Here is a 25,221-nt window from a genome sequence, read left to right as displayed (position 1 = left end):
ATGAAAAAAAAACATCAATAAGTTTGTTTTCCCAATGGTGGTGAGTTTCTGTGTGAGTATCTTTACCCTGTGATTGAATTCACCATTCATCAGATTTTATTAGTATTCATATTTTTATTTTATCATGATGATGATGATGATGATGAGACTTTGATGCTTGCGTATTAAATGTTTACACTCCTTGTTTAAGGTGGAGTCTCACTTATCCTCCGCCTCACCGGAAACCTTTTCAACCAATAATATTATCACTCCCTTTACTATTATTTTGTTTTCTTTTTTATCATCATCTTCATCATCTTTCTCTCTCTTTTTTTTCTCATTTTTCTCTCTTTTTTTCTCTCTCTTTCTCTCTTCCATAACCATCTCTCTTTTTTTCTCATTTCATCTTTTTTGCCTCTTCTATCATTTTCATCGTTTCATCATCGTTATCGTTTTCTAATTATAATAATAATCATCTGTATTATTTTTCCATCTTCATCACCATCGTCATCTAAATCAACACCACAACAACAACAACAACAACATCATCATCATCATCATATGTGTGACACCAAATTGATATTAATTGAAAATCTTCAGTGCTCTTAATCCCCCCTGATAAACACGCGGTGGTTTTAATACCCAGTGTGTTTCCCACTCGCCACCGATATGGATGAGGATAAACCATTTGATCTTAGTGTAAAACCAAGTGATATTGCTAATCGTTTATCTAATCATAATAATAATAATAATAATAATCATCATCATCCTCCTAAACCAAATCTTCATCTTAATCATCTTAATCACCTTAATCATCACCTTAATCATCTTGCTGCTCGTCATAATCCTCTGGTTGTAAATAGTTGCTCTAAAAGTGATTCAATTCTTAATGTTTTTCAACGTTCAACTCCACTTTCACCTTCAACCCTTTCACCGGGTAACAGTAACAACACACCTCTCTCATTAACCTCATCATCGACAACAACAACAACCATTACAACATCACCAACACCAACAATAATCAATTCATCTGGAAACAGTCACAACAACAATCATCATAATTCATCATCTTCTCATCATCATGTAACTAAATTATCTACTAAAACCTCATCATCAACATCTTCATCTTCCTCAACCACCTCGGGCAATAATCCGAGTAAACTTATCACCAATCTCGGACCCGCTCCATGGATAGATCGATCTCTCATCACTCCTCCTTCCGCTATTCTTCAAGGTACACTTGGTGCCGAACTTGAAATTGTACCAGGAAACAAAGTCGATTATACTAATTATGTTAAACGGTAAGTTAATTAATCTCTTTCTCCCTCTTCCTCTCTCTCTCTCTCTCTCTCTCTCTCTCTCTCTCTCTCTCTCTCTCTCTCGGTGATTCTATTTAAATTTCCCACTCTCTCGTTCTCTCTCATATCGACCTTGGTTTTTGCACCCAAAGAGTTGAAGATTTGCAGTCTACAAGAAGTAAATTAACTGATTAGTTTGCTAATTGTTACCTTTTAGGTTGAACTTTTCTTTTACTCTCTCATAGCAAATCTAATTGTACTCTATGTAATAATTAGTGTATTCATGTGATTTCATTGAAAGGGAAAATTGTAAATTAATGTTCATCTTAATTGTTTACAAAATAAAATTGAACCATTTAAATATAAACAATTTATCAACAACAGTTTTGATTGTATTTACAATCAACGTTTTTTAACATTAATTATATTTTGTATATTTCAAGTCTATTTGTAAATGTAAACATTAATCAACTATTGGATTGATTGTTTTTATTATTGTTAATACTTTAATTGTTATGGTTGATCATGTTTCAGGTAATCAAAAATTAACTATTGGACGAGACTGTGTTTTGTTTTTACCAGCGGGTAAAAAATTATGAAACATTTTGAAACATTATTACAATCAGATGATCACTTGATTGTAATATTTGATAGGCAGTTGTATTTATCATAACAATTTAGTTAATCATCTGAAAAGTAAATAAGATGACAATGAGAGACATGATAACGGTAAACTCCTTATACTTGACAACTCTTTGACAACCTAATCATTCAAGAATCAGCAAGAATTGTTTCAATTTTTCCAAATCAATGATTGCAAATCAACAAGATGATAAAAGTTGTTGATATTTATAAATTTTCCTGGTGAAAACCATGAAAACAAAAACAAAAAATTACCTGGCGAGCGGAAAATTGCAAATCTAATAACCGTTTGATAATAAACAAACAAACAAACAACAACAACAACAACATCAACCACAACTTAAACCTTGACCCAACCACATGAACCAACAACATGTCAACCATAGACACCCGATAACCTTTAACCTCTTCATCTTTGAAAGCTACCAAACCTTTGACTCTTTAATATTTACCTTTTCATCACCTCTTCTTCCTCCTCCTCCTTTTCATCATCATCATCTTTCTGATTACCTGTTGATTAGCTAATTATGCAAATTGTGACTTTTCCTCTCTCTCTCTCTCTCTCTCATCATCTTCTATGTGCTCACCGAACTATTGAAAATCATGTTCGATGTCCATTAAAGCACAGCGAATGAGTCGGTAACATGCAACAACGCCTTTCGCTATTAGAATCAGAAAAGAAGAAGAAAAAAAAAATTAATTCTAAACTTTTCTTTTTCTCCATCAAATTATATTAATATAATCATCCTAATGAATACGATGATTAAATACAGAGTCAAATTAATCAAATCTAAATTGTATATAAATATATTCCTACACTCAGCTTGATCTTTTTAAAATCTAAATTATGACCTCAACTGATTAATACAAATACATATTATATTGTTTGAGATACTCAATCTTTCCCAATTCTCATTTGAAATATTATCTCATTCATTAATCAAACTGATTATTGGATTAAGGTAATAGCAAAAAATAAAACAAAAATGATTTCCTTTTTTCAAGGTTTTACTTTGATTGTAAATCAACAATCAACAAGCAAATCTAATCTCTGTGTTCAATTGAATAACGAGCAACCATCAACAATCAACATGAAAAACCACATATGAGACTGATGACAAATTGAATCCTAATCTGTTACTACAATTTAAAATGCTCATGGTGTATCCATCATCATCATCATCATCATCATCATCATCATTAATATCATCATTTATCATGAAATTTACCTGAGCAAATGCAGTTATTACTAGTTGACTTTGAGAAACGGAAATTTTCAAATGCAAACTGTTTGCATGTTAGTTGATTGTTGCTTTTGTTTTTCTTCAATTTTAATATTCAGTTTATTTATATTTTCTTGTTGCAATTTAGTAATTTAGTTGTTGGATTATTTAATTTTTCTGCTATTTCAATGATGCATTTGCAGTTCTTTGCATACATATACTAATGTTTATCTGTTCAGTGATGGTTTTTTGCTGCTGCGTTTTTTTTTCACTGAAAATCACCTGGAAAAGTAGTTGGTAGCAGTTAATCACCATGACTAATCATCCTAATTGTTGAAAAATAACAAAAGACAATTTGCAAAAAAAAATATACTGCATAGGGAAAAATGATGATTAGTTTATGAAGATAATAATAATACATTAAATGCATTTTTTTGTGTCTAATTTTTGTTTCATGTTACTGATTGTTGTTGTTTTAAATGTTGATTTTATCAGTGGGAGGTGAATTGTTATTGTTGCATCTTACCTCCTCTTTTTGATGATGATGAAGATAAGTACAGAGAGTGAGAGAGTGAGAGAGATATGAAGATGGATTTGCAAGAGAAGGAGCAACAAGAAGTTGCAGAAAAAAAAAGATGAAGAAGAAGAAGAGAAAAAAAATAAAAGAATAAAAAAAAGTTAAGAAGTATAAGAAAAGATGAAGGAGTCTGATTGAGAAAAGGCCCGGGAGTCCAGTTCGTTTGATGACCTTTGATGGTTTTTCTGTTGATGATGGATCAAGAATTGTGGTTAGAACTCTAAATATATTGATTGTTAAAGATGAAGAAAAAAATTGACAGAAATGAGGATGATGTGAATGTGTTGGGGTGGTGGTTATGATGAAGATGAAGGTTAGGGATGAACATTAGCAAGAGTGAGGAAGAGAGAGAGAGAGAGAGATGAAGGGAAAAATGGCTTCTTCTTTAGATGGAGAGAGAGAGAGCATCTTCATCATTTTTTTCTTGCTCAGGGATGAGGAGGAGGTGGTGGTGGTAGAGGGAGTGATTCATGTGAGAGATGATTTTCCGATCAATCAAGTAAAAGTACCAATGTGTTTATCTCATTGAATGTGTATGTTCATAGGAAGAAACAAAAAGATTCTGAAAAGATAAAAAATTCTCTCTCTCAATTGAATCAACTCTCTCAGCAAGATCATCAAATGCAATCAGAATTGAATGATATACATGATGATGCACATAAAAAAAGTGGTTACCTGAAAGCAGGATAAAAATGACTGACCAGTCAGGGTAGACCCTAAATGAATTACTAAGCTGGGGACAAAGACCATTGAATGCAAAAAGATGATGAATGGATGATGATTTTGATAAGTTAAGAGATGGAAAAAAAAGTTCTGCAAAAAGTTCAATAGCTAAAACTCTGAATGGTTACATTAATTTCATTCATTCTCAATGATACTAATCACCATCATGGAGAATTTGCTAAATTAAGTCCATTTTTCCGGATCGAAATGTTTGAAGAAAAAAAAAACTTTTTCATCGAACAAAAAATTCAGCGAAAAAAGTTCTGATTCAAAGATGAGAACTTTTTTCTTGATTCTTGAAAGAAAATGAAAAAAAATTGATTGAAATTAATCAACAGGTTTCACCGTCGTCATTAATCAATCAACAATCTCATCTTTAATATCATAAACTGATTGTCGAGTTAATTGTTAAGACAATTGATCAACTAACTGTCATTGGAACGAGAGAAAAAAAGTTGAAAGAAAAAATTTCAACTGTAAATTCAGTTCGTTGACATTTTCTCCCTGTCATTTACAACAATTAACAATCTTCCAGTGTTATTATGGTTCGAGCATTAGATTTATCATGTAATTAACTGATTCACTTTATATCCTTGAAAAGTAATAAAATGATAAAACTGCAATCTGAGTGAGTTGATTGTCTCTTTAAGCCTTTTCCACCTTATATTCAATCAACACCACCACAGAATCATTCAGTCTCTCCACCCATATCTTTCCACCACCATGATGAACCCTCCTCTCCCTCATCCTCCACCTCCTTTGGTTATTTCAATCAATTGTTTCTCACTTTTAAAAATGATTATTTATCAACAATCGGCGCCATTTTTACCTGTTGCAGTTTCTCAGGTAAATTGTGACTTAGATGACATCGGATGAAAAGCAAACAAGTCAACATTATTTTTACATCTATTCAGATGATTATGATGATGATGATGATATATCATCACAATGTGATGTTGACAAGTCAAGACAAACTGGATAATCTTTATGAATAGATTACCTTATGTTAGATCAACATCTCGTTTTTATTTTGCATAAAAAACGTGAAACTTTTTGCTCTCTCTCTCTCTCATCTAAGATGATGATGACGACGGTGATGATGATGATGATGATAAGGATGATTGCTCACTTTAACTTATATATTGCGATAACATCTTCCCACATCATATTTAAGATGATGTATCAAAAGCTTATGTTAGTTTTAGATCTGAAAGATTTGGTAAAGAGAGACAATTACAAATGTAATCGATATTATTGAGACTCGATTAACCTTTAAATACTAATATTTAAATAGGAATAAGATATTAGCACGTATTGATAATCGTAGGAGCGCAATTCCTGTGACATGTTACACTTTCTTATTCCATTAGTATCATCGCTTGACATTTACCGTTAGTTTCCTCTTCTGTCTCTCCCTTTCTTATCCTCCTCCTCATCTTCTTACCTCCATTTAGAACTTTTTTCTTACAAATTGATCCAAACCGTTAACCATTAATATTATTAGATGATATTGAGAATCAATTTATTACCAAAAGAAAACCACAATTTCCTTCATTATTTTCAAATAGTTTTTTTTATCTGTCAGTCACATTTTCACCTTGATTCTCATTCATATGATAACCATAATCATTGATAAGTGTGAAGTAATAATAGTATTCACAGTAAGAGAGAGAGAGAGAGATGATTTTTGTCTTCCATAGGGAAAAACTGATACAATTTGTATATATACATTTACATTGAATCGCTATAAATTATCACCTCAGGTAAGAAAAAAATCAAATGATTTATCAATGTTAACGAATAATCAAATTTACGAGCAATCGACAAATGACCTGACCTTAACTCTAAGGTTTGTGTATATACTTTTCAACTCTCGATTGTACATCGACAACAAGTTGATACTATTTTTACCGTCCATTCGTAGTATCCCCATCATCTTTTATCCTCATCTACCTGGACGAATTTACCTGTAAAATTGATCACTAATCTTGTGCTTTTTTTTGCTCTTTTCTCATTGATTGTTTATCTTATCACCTTTTTGCTTTACTGATTCTCTTGTTATTGTTGTTGTTGTTTTTTAGCTTCTCATTTACCTGTTGATTCATTATCTTGACACTGGTCTTTTCATTCATCTTTACCTTTTTCTATTCACAGATTTGTTAAGCTTATTTACCTTTTAGCAAACAAATAGGAAGAGAAAAAAAGAAAGAGAAATAGACAGATAAAAACTTACCTGTGGTAGTAAAAAAAAACTCATAAATTTCATGTTATTTTGCTTGTTTGCTGAACTGTCAACAGGTAACAACTGCCTTTCCATTTGCTTATCTTGATTGTTTACTGTTGATTGTTGTTGATGTAAATCAAGTCCTATCATCAACTGCTAATTTGCTGAACTTAATTTTCTGTTAATTTTGTTGTTAAATCAAGACCACAAAATTAAGATTATCATTGCAATCAACTCTTAATCCTAGTGGACAATCATTTGATTGATGGTAGAGAGGCAGTTTAAAACTGACCAATTGACCAATAATATGATCAATCATTGGAAAATTTCCAATCATTTTAATTAATCTAATTGCTGAAATTGATCACAACTGATGTTACAATTTGTATCAGTTAATTTAATCTAATTATTGAGTAATTTTCCCTGAGGTTTTTTTTTCTGGCTTTTCACTTGATTAACAATTAGCAAAAAGTTTCAATCATTTCCTTAATCCTCTCTTTAATCACGGTTAAATCATTTAAGAATTAAATTTAATTACAATTAAACTAAAATTCATTGAGTATCTTATTAGAATGTTAATTTTAATTAAGTTCAAGGTTAATTATTAAATTGATCTGTTTCTTTTTGTTATTGTTAATTGTTGAGCTTAAATTTCATGTAACAAATTAAGATTAATTAACAGTTACAAATTAAGTAGCTTTTACAAACCAAATTGAATATAAATCTAATTTAATTAGAAACCAATTCTTTAAAGGTTAAAATGATTAACAATTAAACAAAATTAGTGATCAACAATTAAGATGAGTTTTAAATGTAAAAAAAAGTTTTATTATCTCACTCGAGAGATTGATAAGCCTAAAAGCAAACAATTTAAACACTGATTAAGGATAATAATCAAATGATTTTTGTTACCATTAAATCAACAACAATTAACTGATTACAATTACAGGAAAATGATTCAAATCAATTTTGTTTCTTTTGAACAATTTAACTTAACATTAACAATCAACTCTAATCAGCTCAATGTTATCCCTTTGTTAGCCTGTTGCTTTTTTCAGAATCACCCCTTTGTCCCACCCAATATAATGTGTATCTACCTGTAGATTGACTGTTAATACACAGGAAAGGCTAATGTGCTTACCTTTTTTTTTAATTTTGTTTTTCTCAAATAAAATGGACCCAAACTGGACATCGGATGAATGGACTGGACACCAACAAACAGTTATGCCAATGCCTTAGATTGTGGATCTGATATTTGCAGAGATCGTCAATATCGTGAACATTTTCACTGTTTAGATTGTTATTCAAAGGTTTTCGTTAAAAAGGAAGAGATGATCCGCCATTTTAAATGGCATAAGAAGCGAGATGAATCTCTCCGAAATGGTTTCCTCCGTTTCTCCTCCCTGGACGATTGTTCGGAAAAATTTCCTAACTGTCCACACCGAATGAAACAAACCCACTACCATTGTCTTAAACCAGGTTGTCGAAAGGTAAGTGTTGAAAAACACATACACACACATATACAGAAAATCAGCTGATCAGCAAACTAAATATCAAACCTTTTGCAACTCAAGCTCCTATTAACCTTACAAAGGTCAACAGATCTTTTCAATTCAATTGTTCAAATTGAATATATTGTCTATGAAAAGCTCACAAGTCTCACTAAATTTGACACTAAATTTAAAACTTACTACTTAAGGTTTACCCACTTGACTTTACTTTTCCTATCTAAGATTTGATATATTCTGTAAATCTTGAATCTACTATTAACAAATTGTTTCTATTTGGTGTATTGATTGTTTTCTCCTCTTGATATTTATCTTTTATCATTACAGATCTATATTAGTACTTCAGATGTATCCATGCACGCTTCATGTCACCGTAAGGATGCTGCAATTATCGAGCAAGGTTTCCAACGATTCAGAGGAACAGAAAATTGTCTTTTACCTTCATGTACATTTTATGGTAGGAAAACAACTCATTTCCATTGTATTCGAGATTCTTGTGGATATACATTTAAAAATAAAGCCGATATTGGTAAGTATCATTAGAATATATCATCTGACCATTGGTCATTTCGATTTCATTGTGACAACTTATTTTCCATTCTCTCTCTCTCTCTCCATCTTTTTACATAGAAAAACATAAAACTTATCACAATAAAGATGAACAATTAACTCGAGATGGTTATAAAGTTTCTTAAACACGAAATTTGTACCTTTGAAGATTGTCGATTATCTCGTAATTCCAATCACATTCACTGTATACGAGTTGGTGAGTATCAAACCATTTAATTGTTTTCCTTTAATCATCATTATCCAATCAATTAACATAACAATTTAATTGTTAACAGAGAGAAATGAATTAGGAGAAAATCTATTTCAATGTTATCTTTTTCTTTTCCTATTATATAAACATGATATTATCATTATCTTAATATTGGATTATGATGATGTTGATGATTATCATGATGATGATTATTATTATCATTTTCACCAGAATACACTTGAAAATTGTGTGTGTATATTTGTGTGTATATGCTGGTTAAGATGAGAGAGAGAGAGAGAGTAATTTTTTTCTGGTAACCGGTTAATCAACATTGTAATCAAAACTAATTGTCTATATATTAATAACAATAATATTATATGAGAGTCATTGTAAGCTCTTAATGTTAAACTTGTTTATCTCTGATTGTTTCAGAAAACCAGAACAATTTGTTTCCATTTTTTGTTTTTCATAATCATTAATTTAACATGGAAACTGCAACAATCATCATAATAATTTAAAACTTTTATCATTGTCTTTGATCTGATTGTTGATGAAAGAGGAGAGATGAAAAAAAATTAAGAGATTATCATGATTATCATGATATTATGTTGATAATGAGTTTGTTGTTGGGATGATGATGATGATGATTACACTGAATGTGCAATTTTTGCAAAAAGTGATGAAGATGATGATGAATTACTAGAGAGATACATTTTTTTTGCTCAAAATTTTTCCAAAAATAATCGAGTTTGCAAAAAAAAAGTTCTAAGCAAAAAAGTTACCAAAAATATCATTTTGATGATGACAATTAAGTTATAAGTCTAATGACCATGTAATTTAGGTTAGATTGTAACTGAATAAAATGAATAGTTATCAACATGAACATTTACCTTTGGATCATTTCCATGTGTGTGTGTGTGTGTATTTGGATGACAATGAAGATGAAATGGAAGAGAAGTAGAAGAATAAAAAAAAATGAGAAATGATGATGATGAGAGAGAAGGAAAAAAAATTCTATTCTCAGAAATTATCGTTCATTTTTTCCGTTTCTCTCTGGATTAGAATTTAATCTGCTTTTTTTCTTCGCCATTTCTAATAAGAAAACTTTTTCTTCTCCTTCATCATCATCATCATCATCATCTCTTACGAAATGATGATTATTTAGTTATCAAGAAATTACCATATCAACGAGAAAAGATGATGTTACCCTGTAGCATGTCGACTTGATTATAAGGGGAAAAAACGATTACTCTTAACATCATCATCTCTTTTCCTTCATCATCATCATCAACTTTCTCTCTCCTTCTTCATCTTTAACCCCCTCACCTTAAATTCGGGGCCTGGTTAGCCTAAAGTAGCCAAAAGTTTTACCTCAATGACAACGAATTTCATCATTTCATCATTTCCTCATCTTCCACCCAACTTTCTCCTTCTCCTCCTCCCTTTCTCCATCCTCATCATCTTACAAAAAGCGCATCATTTATCACTTTCACTCACTAACTCTCACTCTCACTCTTCCTCTTTCCCTTACCCATCCCTTGATTGGGAGCGACGAATTAATCTTAATCCCAATCTTAATCTGTTTCTCATCTTTCCTCCAAGAGGAAGAAGCAGCAAAAAAAAAGATCAACACAAAACCAAATCAATAACAAGCAAAAGAAAACAAAACTTAAAGATAGAAAATTGAATCAAATTGAATTGATGATGATGATGAATCCATTTTCTTACTCATGATAACAAAATGAGACCATTGATTAACCTTCAGAATGACCTAGCATTTCAATTAATTAACAATTTCTGCTCTCATTTTCATCCTCAGAATATATTACAAATTAAATACTATTATTATATCTCATTTATAATCATCATCATCATTTTAAAATAATAACAGAACTGAAAGAAACAAAAAAAACCTCAACTGATTTTATAATTTATCGACTAATTTTCCAGGTATTCAGGTAAACATTTTCATTAAACACACAGGAACAACAAAAACTTTCTGTACAAAAAGGTGTACAGTTGATTGAATAATTTTCTGCAGCCTTGAGAAGATGATGATGATGATGTTACCTTTTCCCAAATTCGCCCCATCAAATGTCCATTAATATGATTACCTCCCAGAATTGATACTCTATTCAATTTTATATAGAAAATAAATTTCCTTTTCTGCTCAGTAATTGTTTCAATTGTTGTTGTTAAATTAATTTAATTTACTCTCAATGATTCCTATTGGAACAACAATTAATCATAAATATTATTTGATATTGTGTTTAGAAATAGATTAGATCAAATTAGTTCAATTGGATTGTTACAATTGAATTTTAAATGGAAGAGAAATTTTTTTTTATCATCATCATATGAAATCGTCAGCATTATTTACTTTTTGACAATTTACATCAAAAGAATCATCATCATCATTATTATCATCTTCATCTTCATCTTCATCTTTATCTTCATCCTGAGTTCCACCTCCACTATTACCCTGTATATGTATTGTTTTAATTGTTGCTGATGAAAAGATGAAGTTTTTTTTTCACCAATGAGATTTTTTTGTTTCTATTTCATGAAACTTTGTTCATGTTGAGTTTTCATGATGATTATCATGATTTAATCCCACCAATAAGGATTAACTGATGTACAGAATAATAAAAAAAAAGCTCACTCAGGTTAACGCCTAACTGATTGACTGTTAAAGGTTAATAAATAAGGTTCCCACCTCACACCCTCTCTCACCCTCTCCCTCCTTCAGCCTTTCGTGACTCAATCAGCAAGTCAACAAGCGTGAAAATAAACAAACAATCAACAATAAACAACTTAAATTGTTGATTAACAGCAAAAACCTCAAACTTGTTTACAATATTTAACCATTTATATCGATCATCACCCTGTAACACTTCAAATCTTTCAATCGTGTCTACAGGGGAGGTAAATACATGTGTATATATTATAATCCCTGTGGGCAGGATAATCTCATCTCATATATATAATTTCCTATTCTCACCTATGTAAATAAGGTTCAGTCGAGTTCTATATTTACCTCAGAATGCGCATTAGAACTTTTTTTTTCTTGCTTCATCTTCTTCTTTGCTTCATTTATAGAAAACTTAGTTTTTCGAAAAAGTTCTGAGCAACTCAGAGAAATTTTGTGGAAAAAAAAACTGTTCAGAACTTATCAAGTTACTAATTGGAATATCCTAGAATTTACTTTTCTTTTCAAGTTAGAATGATAAAATTTTCTTCTCTTACTTCATTTCTCCAACTCGAAAATTCTTAGAACTCGAACTTTTTCAATCTAATCATCTCTGGTTCATTGATCATCCTGACAGAGAAAATGAAGGAGAGAGAGAGAGAGAGAGAGAGAGAGAGAGAGAGAGAGATTTAGAACACTAGTTCCTGTAGAATTAAATAATTTCCATTTTCTTTAGAAAAGAAATTAATTTTCATGGGGATTCCCATGAACTTCTGTAAGAAAATATCTTCTTGAATCTCTAATTGGGCAATCTGATTTCTCCCTTTTGTTTTCTTACAAATTGTTAATCATCATCATGGTGAATTCTTGAATTACCTGAGTTTCTTGTAACAAAACAGATAAAAACAAAAAGATTTGATTCATGAAGGTTCATCGTCATCATCATGGATCACCATTGATTTTGTGAATGTAATTAAAGGTCAACATAACAAGGATGATTAAGAAGCTTTTAAATATCTTATTTAATATAATTATCATGATTATATTATATAATTGAATCAGCATCATGTTGATCCAGGGTGAACTACATCATCACCATGATCATCCTCCTGTTGAAAAAAAAAGTATTCAGGTTTATCCAGAATTTTTTTGTTCCCATTGAATATTTTTCATTTCATTTTCCTCATTATTTTTCAAATACAACAAATTAATTTAAATTTATGGTGAACACATTATATCAATTGCGATAATTTAGTAATTATTGTGCCCTATGATTAACTGATTATCATGTTTAATGGTGAAACAATTAAGAGTTACTCCTTTCAAATAACGTTAATCAATGTAAATGGTCATGTTAATGGTTCAGGTTAATTGTTTACGATTAATAAGAAACTTTGAAAATTGTTTTTTCTTTTTCTTCCTAATTTCTTAATTTCCACCCTGATTCATTTGATTTGGTGTTTTCCATCATGATTATATATCATTATCATCATTGTAATTAGTAAATTGTGTTTATCATTTCAAGCTCAGTGGTGGTAGTTTAATATACGTGGGAACAGGAAACTTGAGATGCTGATTGTTACAATGATCTGGTATCTCCATTGATTTAATGGTTAACATGTTAACGAACAAAAAAAAACAATTCAAATTGGTAACAATTTAAATTAATCTGATCTAAATTTAATTGTCATTGGTTTTTGTTTTTCATCATTATTTGTGTGGGAAGTTAATTTGTTATTTTCTGATTGATTTAACACAATTTACCTTTCACTTAATTTGATTACCTTTGGCTCGTTGATTGTGATTGTCTATGTGAGTGTGTGGTTAGTTAATTGTAATCAAATTGTGATTATAATTAAATATAATTATCTGAAATTGATTGAGAAAGTTTTTGTTTACTTTGTTTTTAAGTTTAAAAAAAAAATCTTCAATTTTGATTAATCAGATTTAACAATTAAGTGTGATTTTTGCTGCTTCCTTAACAAATTGCAACAATTTAGTTGTTGATTAATTGCTGTTGATTGTTGGGATATATTTAACGCTTATTTCTTGTTATTTATTTAAAGTTAATTGTTATCGTAACCTTAATCAGAAAGTAAATCAAATTATCTTGTCTTTGATTTAGTTTACCATTTTGATTTGGCCAAACTAAATTGTTGGTTAAACTTTCAACATTTTATCAAAAGTTTCAATCTATTTCTGGTTATTATTATCATTTACCTGTTGATAGTAATTGATGATTAACCTTTAATTGTAAATTTACAAATTGTTGCTGGATAATTTTGTTTAATTTGATTGGTAACCATTACGATCATAGTTTTTTTTTCATTGTATAATTGATTTGATTTGTTAATCATGACGATCATCATGATCAACACAATCAAGAAGAAATAAATTTCTTACCTTTTTTAGATTGATTTTTTTTTCTCATCTTCAATTGTTACCTTTTGTTTTCTCATTCTAATCAATGAAAACTTACCTGTTCATGGTTCTTACCTGTGACCACACCTAAAAATTTAAAGGTAATCATTATAATCTGATGATGATGATGATTAGTTTGATTCAGAGTGTTTCTGTATACACACAATTAGCACCAGTGATTTTGTTAATTTGATTTGAAGGTTAATTGTAAATAATAATGAAAAAAAAAGCATAACAATCAACAGAAAAATATTTTCATTTATCTTGATGGTTAATTTTTTTTCTCAAAGAATCACAATTAAAATTAATTGTTTACTAACAATTACAATTCTCCGATTAATATAATAATCATATAAGTTAATCACAGAGAATTGTAAATTATTAGTTAAATTGCAACAATTAACTTTCTCTTTAGTTTAATTGTTTTTATTTTTGATACGAAAAAAAAAAATTAATAAAAGTTAATTGATTTAAAAATTGTAATTGTTTCCAGGGAAAGGTTTATAAACTGCAACAATTAAAATAAATTGTTTGATAATCAAGTGAATTGAAATGTTTTGTTTAATTGTCATGATTATCCTTTAATAATTTACATTATCAAATAATTAATCAATCTAACAATTAACATGATGGTAATCTATTAGTTAGAGACAATTAGTTAATGATTTAGTTTTTAATTTGATTTGTTTTCTCTTAATTTCAATTGATATCTAATTAGAGGTTGATTTTTATTTTCACTTGATTATCATGAAGATAATGATGATGTACTTGGTGTTGTAGTTGATTGTTAGTTAATTGTTGACTGTTTGTTTTTACAAAATTAACTCAGTTGACTGTTAATTTTGCTGTTTATTGCCCATGAAAATAACGATTAACCATTGAACCTAAATTATGGTTTTTGTGAAGCAAAAAAATCAACTGATTGTGTAAATCCCAGGGATTTACAATCATGGTGATTCAAATGATTATCTCATTTTGTTTTTGATGTGAAAATGAACAAAAATTAATTGCAATTAACTCAACAGTAAACAGTATATTAGCTCAAAGAGATTGATTCAATAGGAGGAAAAACATTGATTTTCATGGTAAGAAACATGAATTCAACTCAGAATCCAGGCTCATGATAATAAATCATGAAAATATTGTTTAGATTTGAGACCAGAACTTTTTTAAACTTCAATATGATTTCCCTTTAATTCAGTTTGTTTTTTTCTGTTGTCTGCTGCTTGTATTATTATTATTTTGCTTTGCAAATACTTAATTGTTGATTTAATTTAGTTTGGTTTATTGTGTTCAGAGTGTCAATCAAGATTAAATCATCAAATGTTTGTGAAATGATTTGATTTGTTTAGTTGACAAAATATTGATAAATGTTGACAATTGAAATCGTCTTAACATCTTATTCAATTTTATTGGGAAAAATATTAAACTTTTTTTTGCCAACAAAAATATTAACCTAAATTGATTTTGATTTGATTGTGTGTGGTAATTGTTGGTGTAAAAATTAAAAAGTTAATCACTATTTAAACTAACAGGATGTTTGCATAAATACACAGCATTTAAATCAATTGATTAGCTTAACAATGATCATGATGATTATCATCATAATTTCAAGACTTATTTCAACTTCTTAGTGATCATTTTGTCTGCACCAATCAACATACAATTGGATTTAAATTGTTAAACTGATAAAAACAGTGATTTGTGATAATGATGATGATTGGATTATCTTAATCTCTTAATTGTCAATCCTCTATCTCTCTCTCTCTCTCTCAGGTTGTAATACTGTCCTTCAATCAACGAGTCAATTATATTCACATAAAAAGAAACATGAACGGAAAGAATCTGAATTAGGAATGAAGAAACTTCAACTGGCCACTGAAATGCTACGTCAAATTAAAGATAATAATTCTAGTTCAATGGAAGAGGTAAGTTGATTAATTATTAGTTAATTATCTGATGGTAATTCAGTTAAAGTTTCAGATTAATCGGTTAATCCGTTTGGATTTGCTGATTGTTTTTGTTTACATTTTTGTTTCGCGCCAAAAATTGAAATATAAAAGTTTCGACTTTTGTTTTTATTGATCAAATATTGACCCTTTTATTTTTAATTGTTTCAATCAAAGGGAACCTCTGAAGATGACCTCAATGGATATAATAATAATAATAACAATAATAATAATAATGATCATGATGATAATGAGGATAATGATCAGGATACTGACCATGATCATGATAACAATTTACTGACCAGTCTTTCAGCTGAGATTGAAAATAATAGCTCAAGTATTACATTGGAAACTATTATTGGACTTATACTGGACCAAGTTTACCTGAAAACATATACCAAGTGAGTAGTGGTCAGTTTGATTGAAGAAAAACAATCAATTGATTGTGATCATTTGACGAAACAATTAAAAGCTTGATGGGAAAATCAAAACTTTCCCACTAAAAAAAGCTTTTCCTCTCTCTCTCTCTTTCTTATTGATAACATTATTCCTTAATTGCAATATTAGATAATTAATCAATTAATTTTCCATCTCTTTCTTTTCACACTAAATCAATTGAACAATTAAATCAACAATCAGATTTAACTCAGATACTAGATGTTTCCAACCAGATTGTCCATATAAATACAAGGAGCATTTTCATTGTAATAAATGTGAAAATAATGTTTCTCGGGACAATTTACAAAAACATGCCAAGTAAGTGTAAACAATTAACCATGACAATTTAATTAAAACACTTATGAACTAAATTAGATTGACAATTGTAAAAAATAACAAAACTATAATCACCAAACAATCAATCAATTGAAAACAATACGAAAACAATAATCAACCAATTGAATCTAATTAACGGTAATAGTATTTGAAAAAGTGAAACTATTTTCAACTATTGAGAGTTTTTGTAAATTAGTTCAAAATGATTATTTGATTGTGATGAGTAAACAATTAACTAGAAAATTAATTTTCTTGTTTCTAATTTGATAATTGGTTAATTGTTCACAGAGAACACTTAATGGAGGAAGAGGCAACTAAATTACTCCTCGAAGAGTCCGAAGAGGGTAAAAACTGTCGAGAGGATTGTCCACTCTTCAGGAAGGAGACACATTATCACTGCCGAATGGTGAGTTGACCATTGGTCATTTGGTCCCCATTTCAATTGAATTTCAATCTCATCATCATCATGATAACTTGTTATTATTATCCTATTCCTAATGATATTATTTACTCAGGTAAATGATGGAGAGAAAAAAAAATCAACATAATAAAAGTTGTGGTTGTTGATGATGATGAGAAGATGATGATTATCATCTTGTTCAAGATTCTTTTACCTGAAAATGAGATAATCTTTCAACAAGGTAGTGGATGATGATGATGATTGTAAATCATTTATCCTAAGGCCTTTTAGTTGTTACTTTTTTATTACATCAAGTTTGCAGTAATTGTTATAATGATGATGATTATTATACTTTCTTGTTATTGTTGTTGTTTGTTGCTTCATGATGATAATATTGTCTAAACATTTTGTTTCATTATTTTATTTTATTTCACCTTTATTATCATTCATTTTCATTTCTTCATCATCATTATCATCATTTTGTTTGCTCTCTCTCTCTCTCTCGTTTCATGTACCATGGTGTTTATGTTATCATTTAACCAGTATGGATGTAATTTTGTGATAGACATGAATGATACCAACTTTAAACGTCTAGATCATTATAAATTGCACGAAGAGCAGCAAATTTTAATGGCCTCAAATGACCCAGGTCCAGAAAATGAGGCTTCCTCTGCAGCCTCATCAGCACCTTCCAATGCCTCGGAACGACCTGCTTCTGGTTTATCTCAGCCTATTACGCAAACATATCCAACGGGAACTACACTTACCTCCGTCGACGGATTCCCGATATTCAAACGTAAACGAGGACGTCCACCTAAAAATAAACCCGAGGTAAGCTAATAAACGATCACCTCCTTCACTCAAGGGAAACGGAAATTGAAAAACTCAATTTCAATTCTCTCTCTATCCAATAATTTGCAAGAAAAAACAATAATAAGAGAAACTTTTTTTTCCCAATTAATTTTTGGAAAACTTTTTTTACGCAATTTTGCAAATTCATTTCCAAATCAATGTAATCGTTTTGCGAATGCATTAAGTAAATTGTTGTCTCGTATTACAAGTAAATATGGAGAAAGTTAATTGTTGTAAATTACAAGAAAATACAATCAAAAAGAACAGAACAAAATTATCTAACGGTGATTAAGTCTATAGATTTGTAATTGTTTTGTCAATAGAAAAGTTGATTGAAAAGTTTTACATAATTAACACACGAACAGAAAATTAGATGATCGTTAATTTTTTTTTCTTAATTTTTTCTGTATATTCTTATATTTATAGTCCATCAGTGATGGTTATTATCCTTCCTCTGGGCCAAGACTTAATCTCACCGAAAACAGTAACCCACCACCTCCAGTAACAAACCTTCATTCAAATATTCCGCTGGGATCGTTTTTAAATTTGGCTGCCACGCTTTTATTTGGTAATCATGAGATACCTCCTCATGTCGCTCTCAACTTTGCCCGACCCAACTTTGGACTCCCCGAGTTGGGTGGAGGAGGTTCGTCCACATAGAGCCCCAAAGACCACCACCTCCATCACCTCCATCACCGAGCCCCATCACCGTCCCAACCATTGTATCAATGATAAATTATTATTATTATTATTATTATTATATTATTATCACATGGAAGATAAGATGCTGAATATGAACAATTAACAACAATTAGTTGATTGTTGAAGAAGAAACAAAAAATGAGATTTCGAATGATAAGTTTGTTACGAATCAGCGAATTAAATGTTAATCTTATTAATAAAGAAAAACGAAAAAAACGAAAAAAGTTCAATTCTCTTTTTCTTCGATTATTTCCTTCCAAATTAATCTGATAAGTGGATTATCATCATCATCATGATGAAGATTATGATGATACCAAAAAAGTGTCATCTCTCTCTCTCTCTCTGATCATTGAATTTGATATGTTTGTGTCAGAAAAGGAAACACAATTTATTCAATTGGAAGAAGGAAAAAATTTTATCAAAAAAAAGAAAAGAAAAATTTTATTTCCAATTTTCTATTCTCAAACAATCAAATTATCATTATCATGATCAGAATCAATTATACTTTGATTATAACGATGATGATAATTCTCAGATGCTATTTATCTTCATCTTATTCTTATTCAATTCAGATCATGAAAAAACGGAAAATTCTTGAATAATATATAGCTATGATTCTTGTATCATTTTCGTTGATTGTTATTAGTTAATTTCTTGTGAATCAATTCTAGTTGATTGTTATTCGTGTGTGTGTGTATATAAATTTGCTTCCGATCTGATTCATAATCAATTGTATCATAATCACAATTGATGATGAAGAAGAAGAAAAAAAAAGAAACGAAAACTCAAATATTTTCCTTTTGATGTTTTTTTCTGTTGTTGTTGTTAAAAGATGAGGATAAAGATGAGGATGAAGATAATGATGGTGATGATAACCATTAGTGATGGGAGCAATGTCATTGAAAATTATATGAAAAAAAAGTCAAATCTTATGGAGGGAGGGATGAGGATAATGTGAGGGTCAACCGCATCTCTCATCCTTATCTCCATCTTCATCATCATCTGATTGATCAGTGGGCCTTTAATCATCATCATTATCATCATCAAACTTTTTTCGCTCATTTTTTTCATCAAAACTTTCAGAATTCATCATCAACCATCAATTCCTGATTCCAATTGTTGATGATGATGAAATTGCAATCAAAAATTATAGATCTTGAGATGATGATGATCAATTTTTTTACTCTTTCTTCATCTTTGTTATCATTTTTTTTTACGATTATAAAGTGAAAGTAATCATCATCATAATCTTTTGATTATCCAGTGTTGTTGATGATTATTATCATTACTATTTGATAATAATAAATCCAGGAAGCAAGTTGATTATGATTAAGATAAATCCGATTGATTATCATCCTAATAAGCTGATGATTTGTTGATAATCAAATTAAATTGTTTGTTGATCCTGTTGATTGCGTGTTCTAATCACCAACAATTAAAGGTGCTTCGTCCTTTTCAAGGGTGATCTTATTGTAATTAAGGTAACAATCAAGAATCATTGTGAATCTTTTTTGATTGTTGTTGTTCTGATTGGTTATTGCCAATTAATTGATTGTTGATCTTGTTGTTGACTCTCATCTTTGAAAATTACTTGATTGCGTTTTAAATTAATTGTAACGAGAAATTTACTAACAATTAACTTGAAACAATCATCAAATTTGGTTGGAAAAAAAAAGTTTTAAAAATTTATTGAATCAACTCACGAAAATCTTTGATTGTTAAATTAAATTAAATCATTTCCACAACAATTAGTTAATTTAGATTAGTTAATATTTGGGTGTCAGTAAAAGGTGATGGTCCATTTGAATTTTTATTAAATTTAATTGTTGCTAATTAAGATGAATCATCGTCATCATCATCAAGCGAAACCAATAATTTATTAATCAACGCATTTGATTTTAATGGTTGATTTAATAACGATTTAATTTTAAATGATAATCATCAGAATGAGAAAAAAAAACCAATAATTGACTCTGATTGTTATTAATCAACAGTAATTAACACAGGCAATTAATTTGATTGTTTTTTTACTGAATCAACTTGAGTAGCAGATAAAAAAACTCAATCAAATTAACCAAAAGTTAATTTGAACGTTAAACTAATCATCTTTCACCATTGATTGTTGTTGATATTTTTGCACTTTTAGTTAAATTTAATCATGATAAAATTCACAATTTAATCATGATTAACGAGGAAATATTGGAAAGATGATATAATTACAATTAACTTAATAATAAGTGTTAGTAATTTGATGATTATTGTTTGGAAAAATTTTTTACGTTAAAATAATGTTTAAACTTTTAATTAACTTCCCTAAACATCACTCTAAATTAGCAACGCCGCTAATTATGATTTCAAATGATTAGGATGACCATACCAATAATTAACCCACAATTAATGTCAAATAAATTTGAAACAATCAACTAATAGCCACAATCAAGTTAAATCAATCGCAAAGATGAAAAAAAAGTCTTGAGTTTAAATCAAGTGATTAGTTGACTGGGAAATGGAAATGATTTGATTGTTGATAATAATATTATTTTTGTTCCTAATTCTAATTAAATTATCATCTAAACACTAAAACAATCAATTTAATCATTTTCCTAATTTTCTCCCACGGAATTGGCTAGAGAAAAAAATTATCTCCACAATTTAATTAATTCAGTTGTTAAAATAACAATAATAATAAGAGGAAAAAAAAAGTTTCCAAAACTTTTTTTTTCTCATAAACTTTTTCTGTGTCTATACAAAGTTTCCTATTGTTTTTATTGATGATTTAGTTAATTGTAATTAAAATTTTTGATGATACTCGATGATTAGTTATTAGTGATGTTAATGATGATGAGAAGATGGTTAATTGTGATGGAAAAGAATATTAAAAAAAACCATAAGAAGATGAAGATTAAGGGAAGAAAATATTAATAATAATAAGTAGATATTAGATTAGATCATCAATATGAAAGGTAGAGGATCATGATTACAATTAAATATGATATTCAATTGATTGTTGTTGATTTTTTCTCTCTTCTTATTAGATGATTAAGATGATGATGATGAAAAGAAGATGAAAATGTTATGGATTAAGAAAAGAAAGAGGAAATTGACTGTTTCTCTCTAATCTTGATGATATAAAGGCTTCCAAGGCTTCGTAACAATTTAAATTGTGGAGTTAATTTTTGATCGCATTACAAGAAATATGATTAACTTAATGATGATAATGATGGTAAACACACTGAATCCTGTTGTTGTTGTTGTTGATGATGATGATGATGATGATAATGATCTTCATCTTTCTTTTCTTCTTACTCATTAATGGCTTTTAACTGGAAAAAGAAGCAAAAAAACATCATATTATCATCTTCGTGATTATCATCATCATTGCAGTTTTTTACTCACAAATTCATATCAATTTACATGAGAATCATCAGTAAACAAGATGATAATTACGATGCCTCCTTGTTAACAGTGTTGTTAATCAGTAATCAACGGTCAACAATTAGCCGATTGCTTTGGTATTACGATATTTACATTGTATTTAATTGCTGTTGATTCAGTGAGAGTTTTTTGTTTTGCTTTTCCATTGATAAGATATTAACAATTAGTGGACTCGTTTTTTTATTGTTTTTACAATTGTGGTTGTGGTTTATTGTTGAATTTGGCAAAACAATGAGAAAAGTTTTTAATTAACATTCCAGCAATTTAATCAACTCTAATTAGAGAGCTTAATTTATATAAGTTAATTATGAGCCCCAAAAGAAAAGCTTGATAATCAAAATAACACAATTTAGTTATATATTTTGCTATGATTAACAATTAAGTATTATCATAATTGTTGATCATTTTTTTTTTCGGGAACTTGATGATACAAATTATGCTCATTCATCTCATGGCTTTACAATCAAGGTTTTCTGTTGTTTAATTGTTAATAATTAAGCTCAAAAATTGTTGTGACAATTTTATTTTTCAACATAATTAAGTGATTAACTTGATTGAAACAGTCCTATGATTAAATAATTAAGCAACTGCATCAATCTTGAGTTAATTAAGGTTAAAGATGGTGATTGTTAAGAAGTTATTACAACAATTAAGTAAATTGTTTCCTATTGATTAGGTTTTTGCTGTTGTGGTTAATTTTGAGGATTGAGGATCAAGGTGAGTTGAGGGTGGAGGCGGTGGGTAGACTGATAGGTTGGGTGGGTGATGGAGGAAGAAGATGAAGAAGATAAATTTACACCCTAATTGTTGTAATAATAAGAGAAGATGAGGAAGAAAAAATTCGAAAAAAAAATCAACAGTTTGTTTTGAACTTTGGATAAAAAATTTAACCTATCACATCTTTACAAAGGTGATTTTTTGAAGTGACGATCATTTTGATGATAATCATCATTATCATTACTATTATCATCTTCATCTTCCTTATCATCATTGACATCGCATCATCATCATTTCATGAATGATTTTTTGCTTGTATAAGAAAAAATAACATCAACCATATGTTTAGTGTGAGGGATGAAGGAGGAAGAAGATGAAGATGATCAGAAGGAGGAAGAAGATGATGGAGATGATGGAGAGAGAGAGAGAGAGAGATTACCTCAAGAAAAAGATAAGAAGATGAGGATGATCGGTTTTCGATCTTCTCATCGAATAGGAAACTTTGATTCTAAGGTCATTTTCCATCTGCCGATTCCCGTTATGTAACTAAAAGATAAATATTAAATTCATCTCTATGTTTACATCATCTCGATCATCTTCATCCTCATCATCATCTTCAAAATGATGATCATTATTATTATCAAAGTAACTTTACAAAAATGATAACCAATAATTTAGCTGTTGACACAATTGATACAGTTTTTTTTACCTTTAAGATTTGATGATAAAAAAAGGTGATGAATATGAAGATTACCTTTATAGTTACTGATTAACCTTGATTGTGATTTAAATTGCTCACGATGTGTGAATAAATTGTAAGTAATTTAGTTGATAAAAGAAATTAACTTTTTAAAAAAAAGTATTATTATTAACATGTAACTTACTAATACTAAATAGTTTGATGCTTAAATTACAATGATTAACTTAATTAGCATCATTTTTCATCATCATCACAATTTAGATTGTGATTAAAGATAATTGTTAACACAATTAACTTTTTTACATCTAAAAAAGTGAAAAAAAAACCAAGAAACTTTTTTTCCCTAATCAAAGGTAAATTATATTCATAAATTTTACTATTTTTTTCATATCATTTCATCTTGTGATGATTATGATGATGAAGATGAGAGGATGATAATGGTCAGTTTTTATATTCTCATGTTTTCTCAGATACTTTTGACCATTTACAATTATCTCCATGATGATGCCCATTATCATGCTAATGGTCATCATCAAAAAATGAGCCTTTTTTTGGGTCTCAAAGTTTCAAATTTTCAATATTCATCTTCAACTCACGTCGGAAGATGATGATGATGATGATGATGATGAAAGAGACACCGAGAGAGAGAGAGAGGAGAGAAAGAAGAAGAAAAAAACTTCTCTTATTCTATAAATTTCTTCCTACCTGTAGATTGATATTCATTATCATGTACAAGAGATTCATGGTAGTCTCACCGATGAGAAGGAGGTTTACCCGCCGGGGCTTGGAAAACGGTGATAAAGGTGATAAAGATGAAGATACTGACGATGAAGGTCAGTACAATGGTCATCGGGAGGCTTTTGTCCGAAAATTTCATATTATTATTACTTCATTATTGTAACTAATTCTTGTTTTCTGTTTACATTGAAAAAAGTTCAAGTTCCCATGCGATGGAAATAGTAACTCTTTCATAATCATTTCATCGGCCATTTTTTTTTCTCCTTCATTCAAAATGCTTTTTCATACATTTCTTTTCATCTTTCATGTCCGGTAACTGGACTCTGGTCAAGTGAATATGTTTTCCCATCGGAAATGACAAGAAAAACGGTTTTCTTTACTTGAAAGTTTCACATTGTTGTGATTAACTTGATGATTATAATCAACTGATCATTGTGTGAGTCTGTTCATTTGTCACCTTTGTAATGTAAAAATGTAATCAAATGTGAGTGTGTGTGTGTATTATTATTACAATTAATTAATTGTAATTACCGGTCACTACTTATTAGCATTACAATCAAGTCGATGGCTTCATCTTGACACATACAAAAGTGAACAAAATATCATTTTTATGTTGATAAATTGCTGACAAATTGTTGACCATCAACAGACTGACCATCATTATAATTATCATCATCATCATGTTAATCTAATTTTTCATCAACATGAAAAAATTACCAGAATTTAATTTGAATGGAAAAAGAAAAAAAAATTTTCTGTTTACCTTTTGTTTCCTTAATGATAATGACTTTATTTACGCGTTAATTATGATTTATTTTTCTCTTGTTTCTTTAATCAAATTAACTTTTAATTAACTTTAATTATTCAGAGATAACAACTAATAGATAGTAAATGATTTGTAAAAATTTCT

At 29.3% G+C, this 25,221-nt stretch overlaps 1 protein-coding gene across 1 annotated transcript; it reads left to right on the top strand.

The window, feature by feature from the left end:
• The first annotated feature begins 29 nt into the window (after positions 1 to 29).
• LOC128386857 (transcription factor castor-like) lies at positions 30 to 18,951 on the top strand. Its single transcript, XM_053345957.1, is given in 11 exon segments — positions 30 to 1,280; positions 7,889 to 8,156; positions 8,502 to 8,703; positions 8,805 to 8,856; positions 8,858 to 8,940; positions 15,821 to 15,972; positions 16,171 to 16,394; positions 16,633 to 16,749; positions 17,056 to 17,173; positions 17,711 to 17,998; positions 18,446 to 18,951. Coding segments are annotated over 11 exon segments (2,370 nt in total). The 5' UTR covers positions 30 to 648; the 3' UTR covers positions 18,680 to 18,951.
• The last annotated feature ends 6,270 nt before the right edge of the window (positions 18,952 to 25,221 follow it).

This window comes from Panonychus citri, unplaced genomic scaffold (assembly GCF_014898815.1).
Source record: "Panonychus citri isolate SS breed McGregor unplaced genomic scaffold, ASM1489881v1 Contig00077, whole genome shotgun sequence".
NCBI classification, from domain to species: Eukaryota; Metazoa; Arthropoda; class Arachnida; order Trombidiformes; family Tetranychidae; genus Panonychus; species Panonychus citri.
The sequence above is the reverse complement of the archived record's forward strand: the minus strand, read 5'-3'. Positions and strand labels throughout refer to the sequence as shown.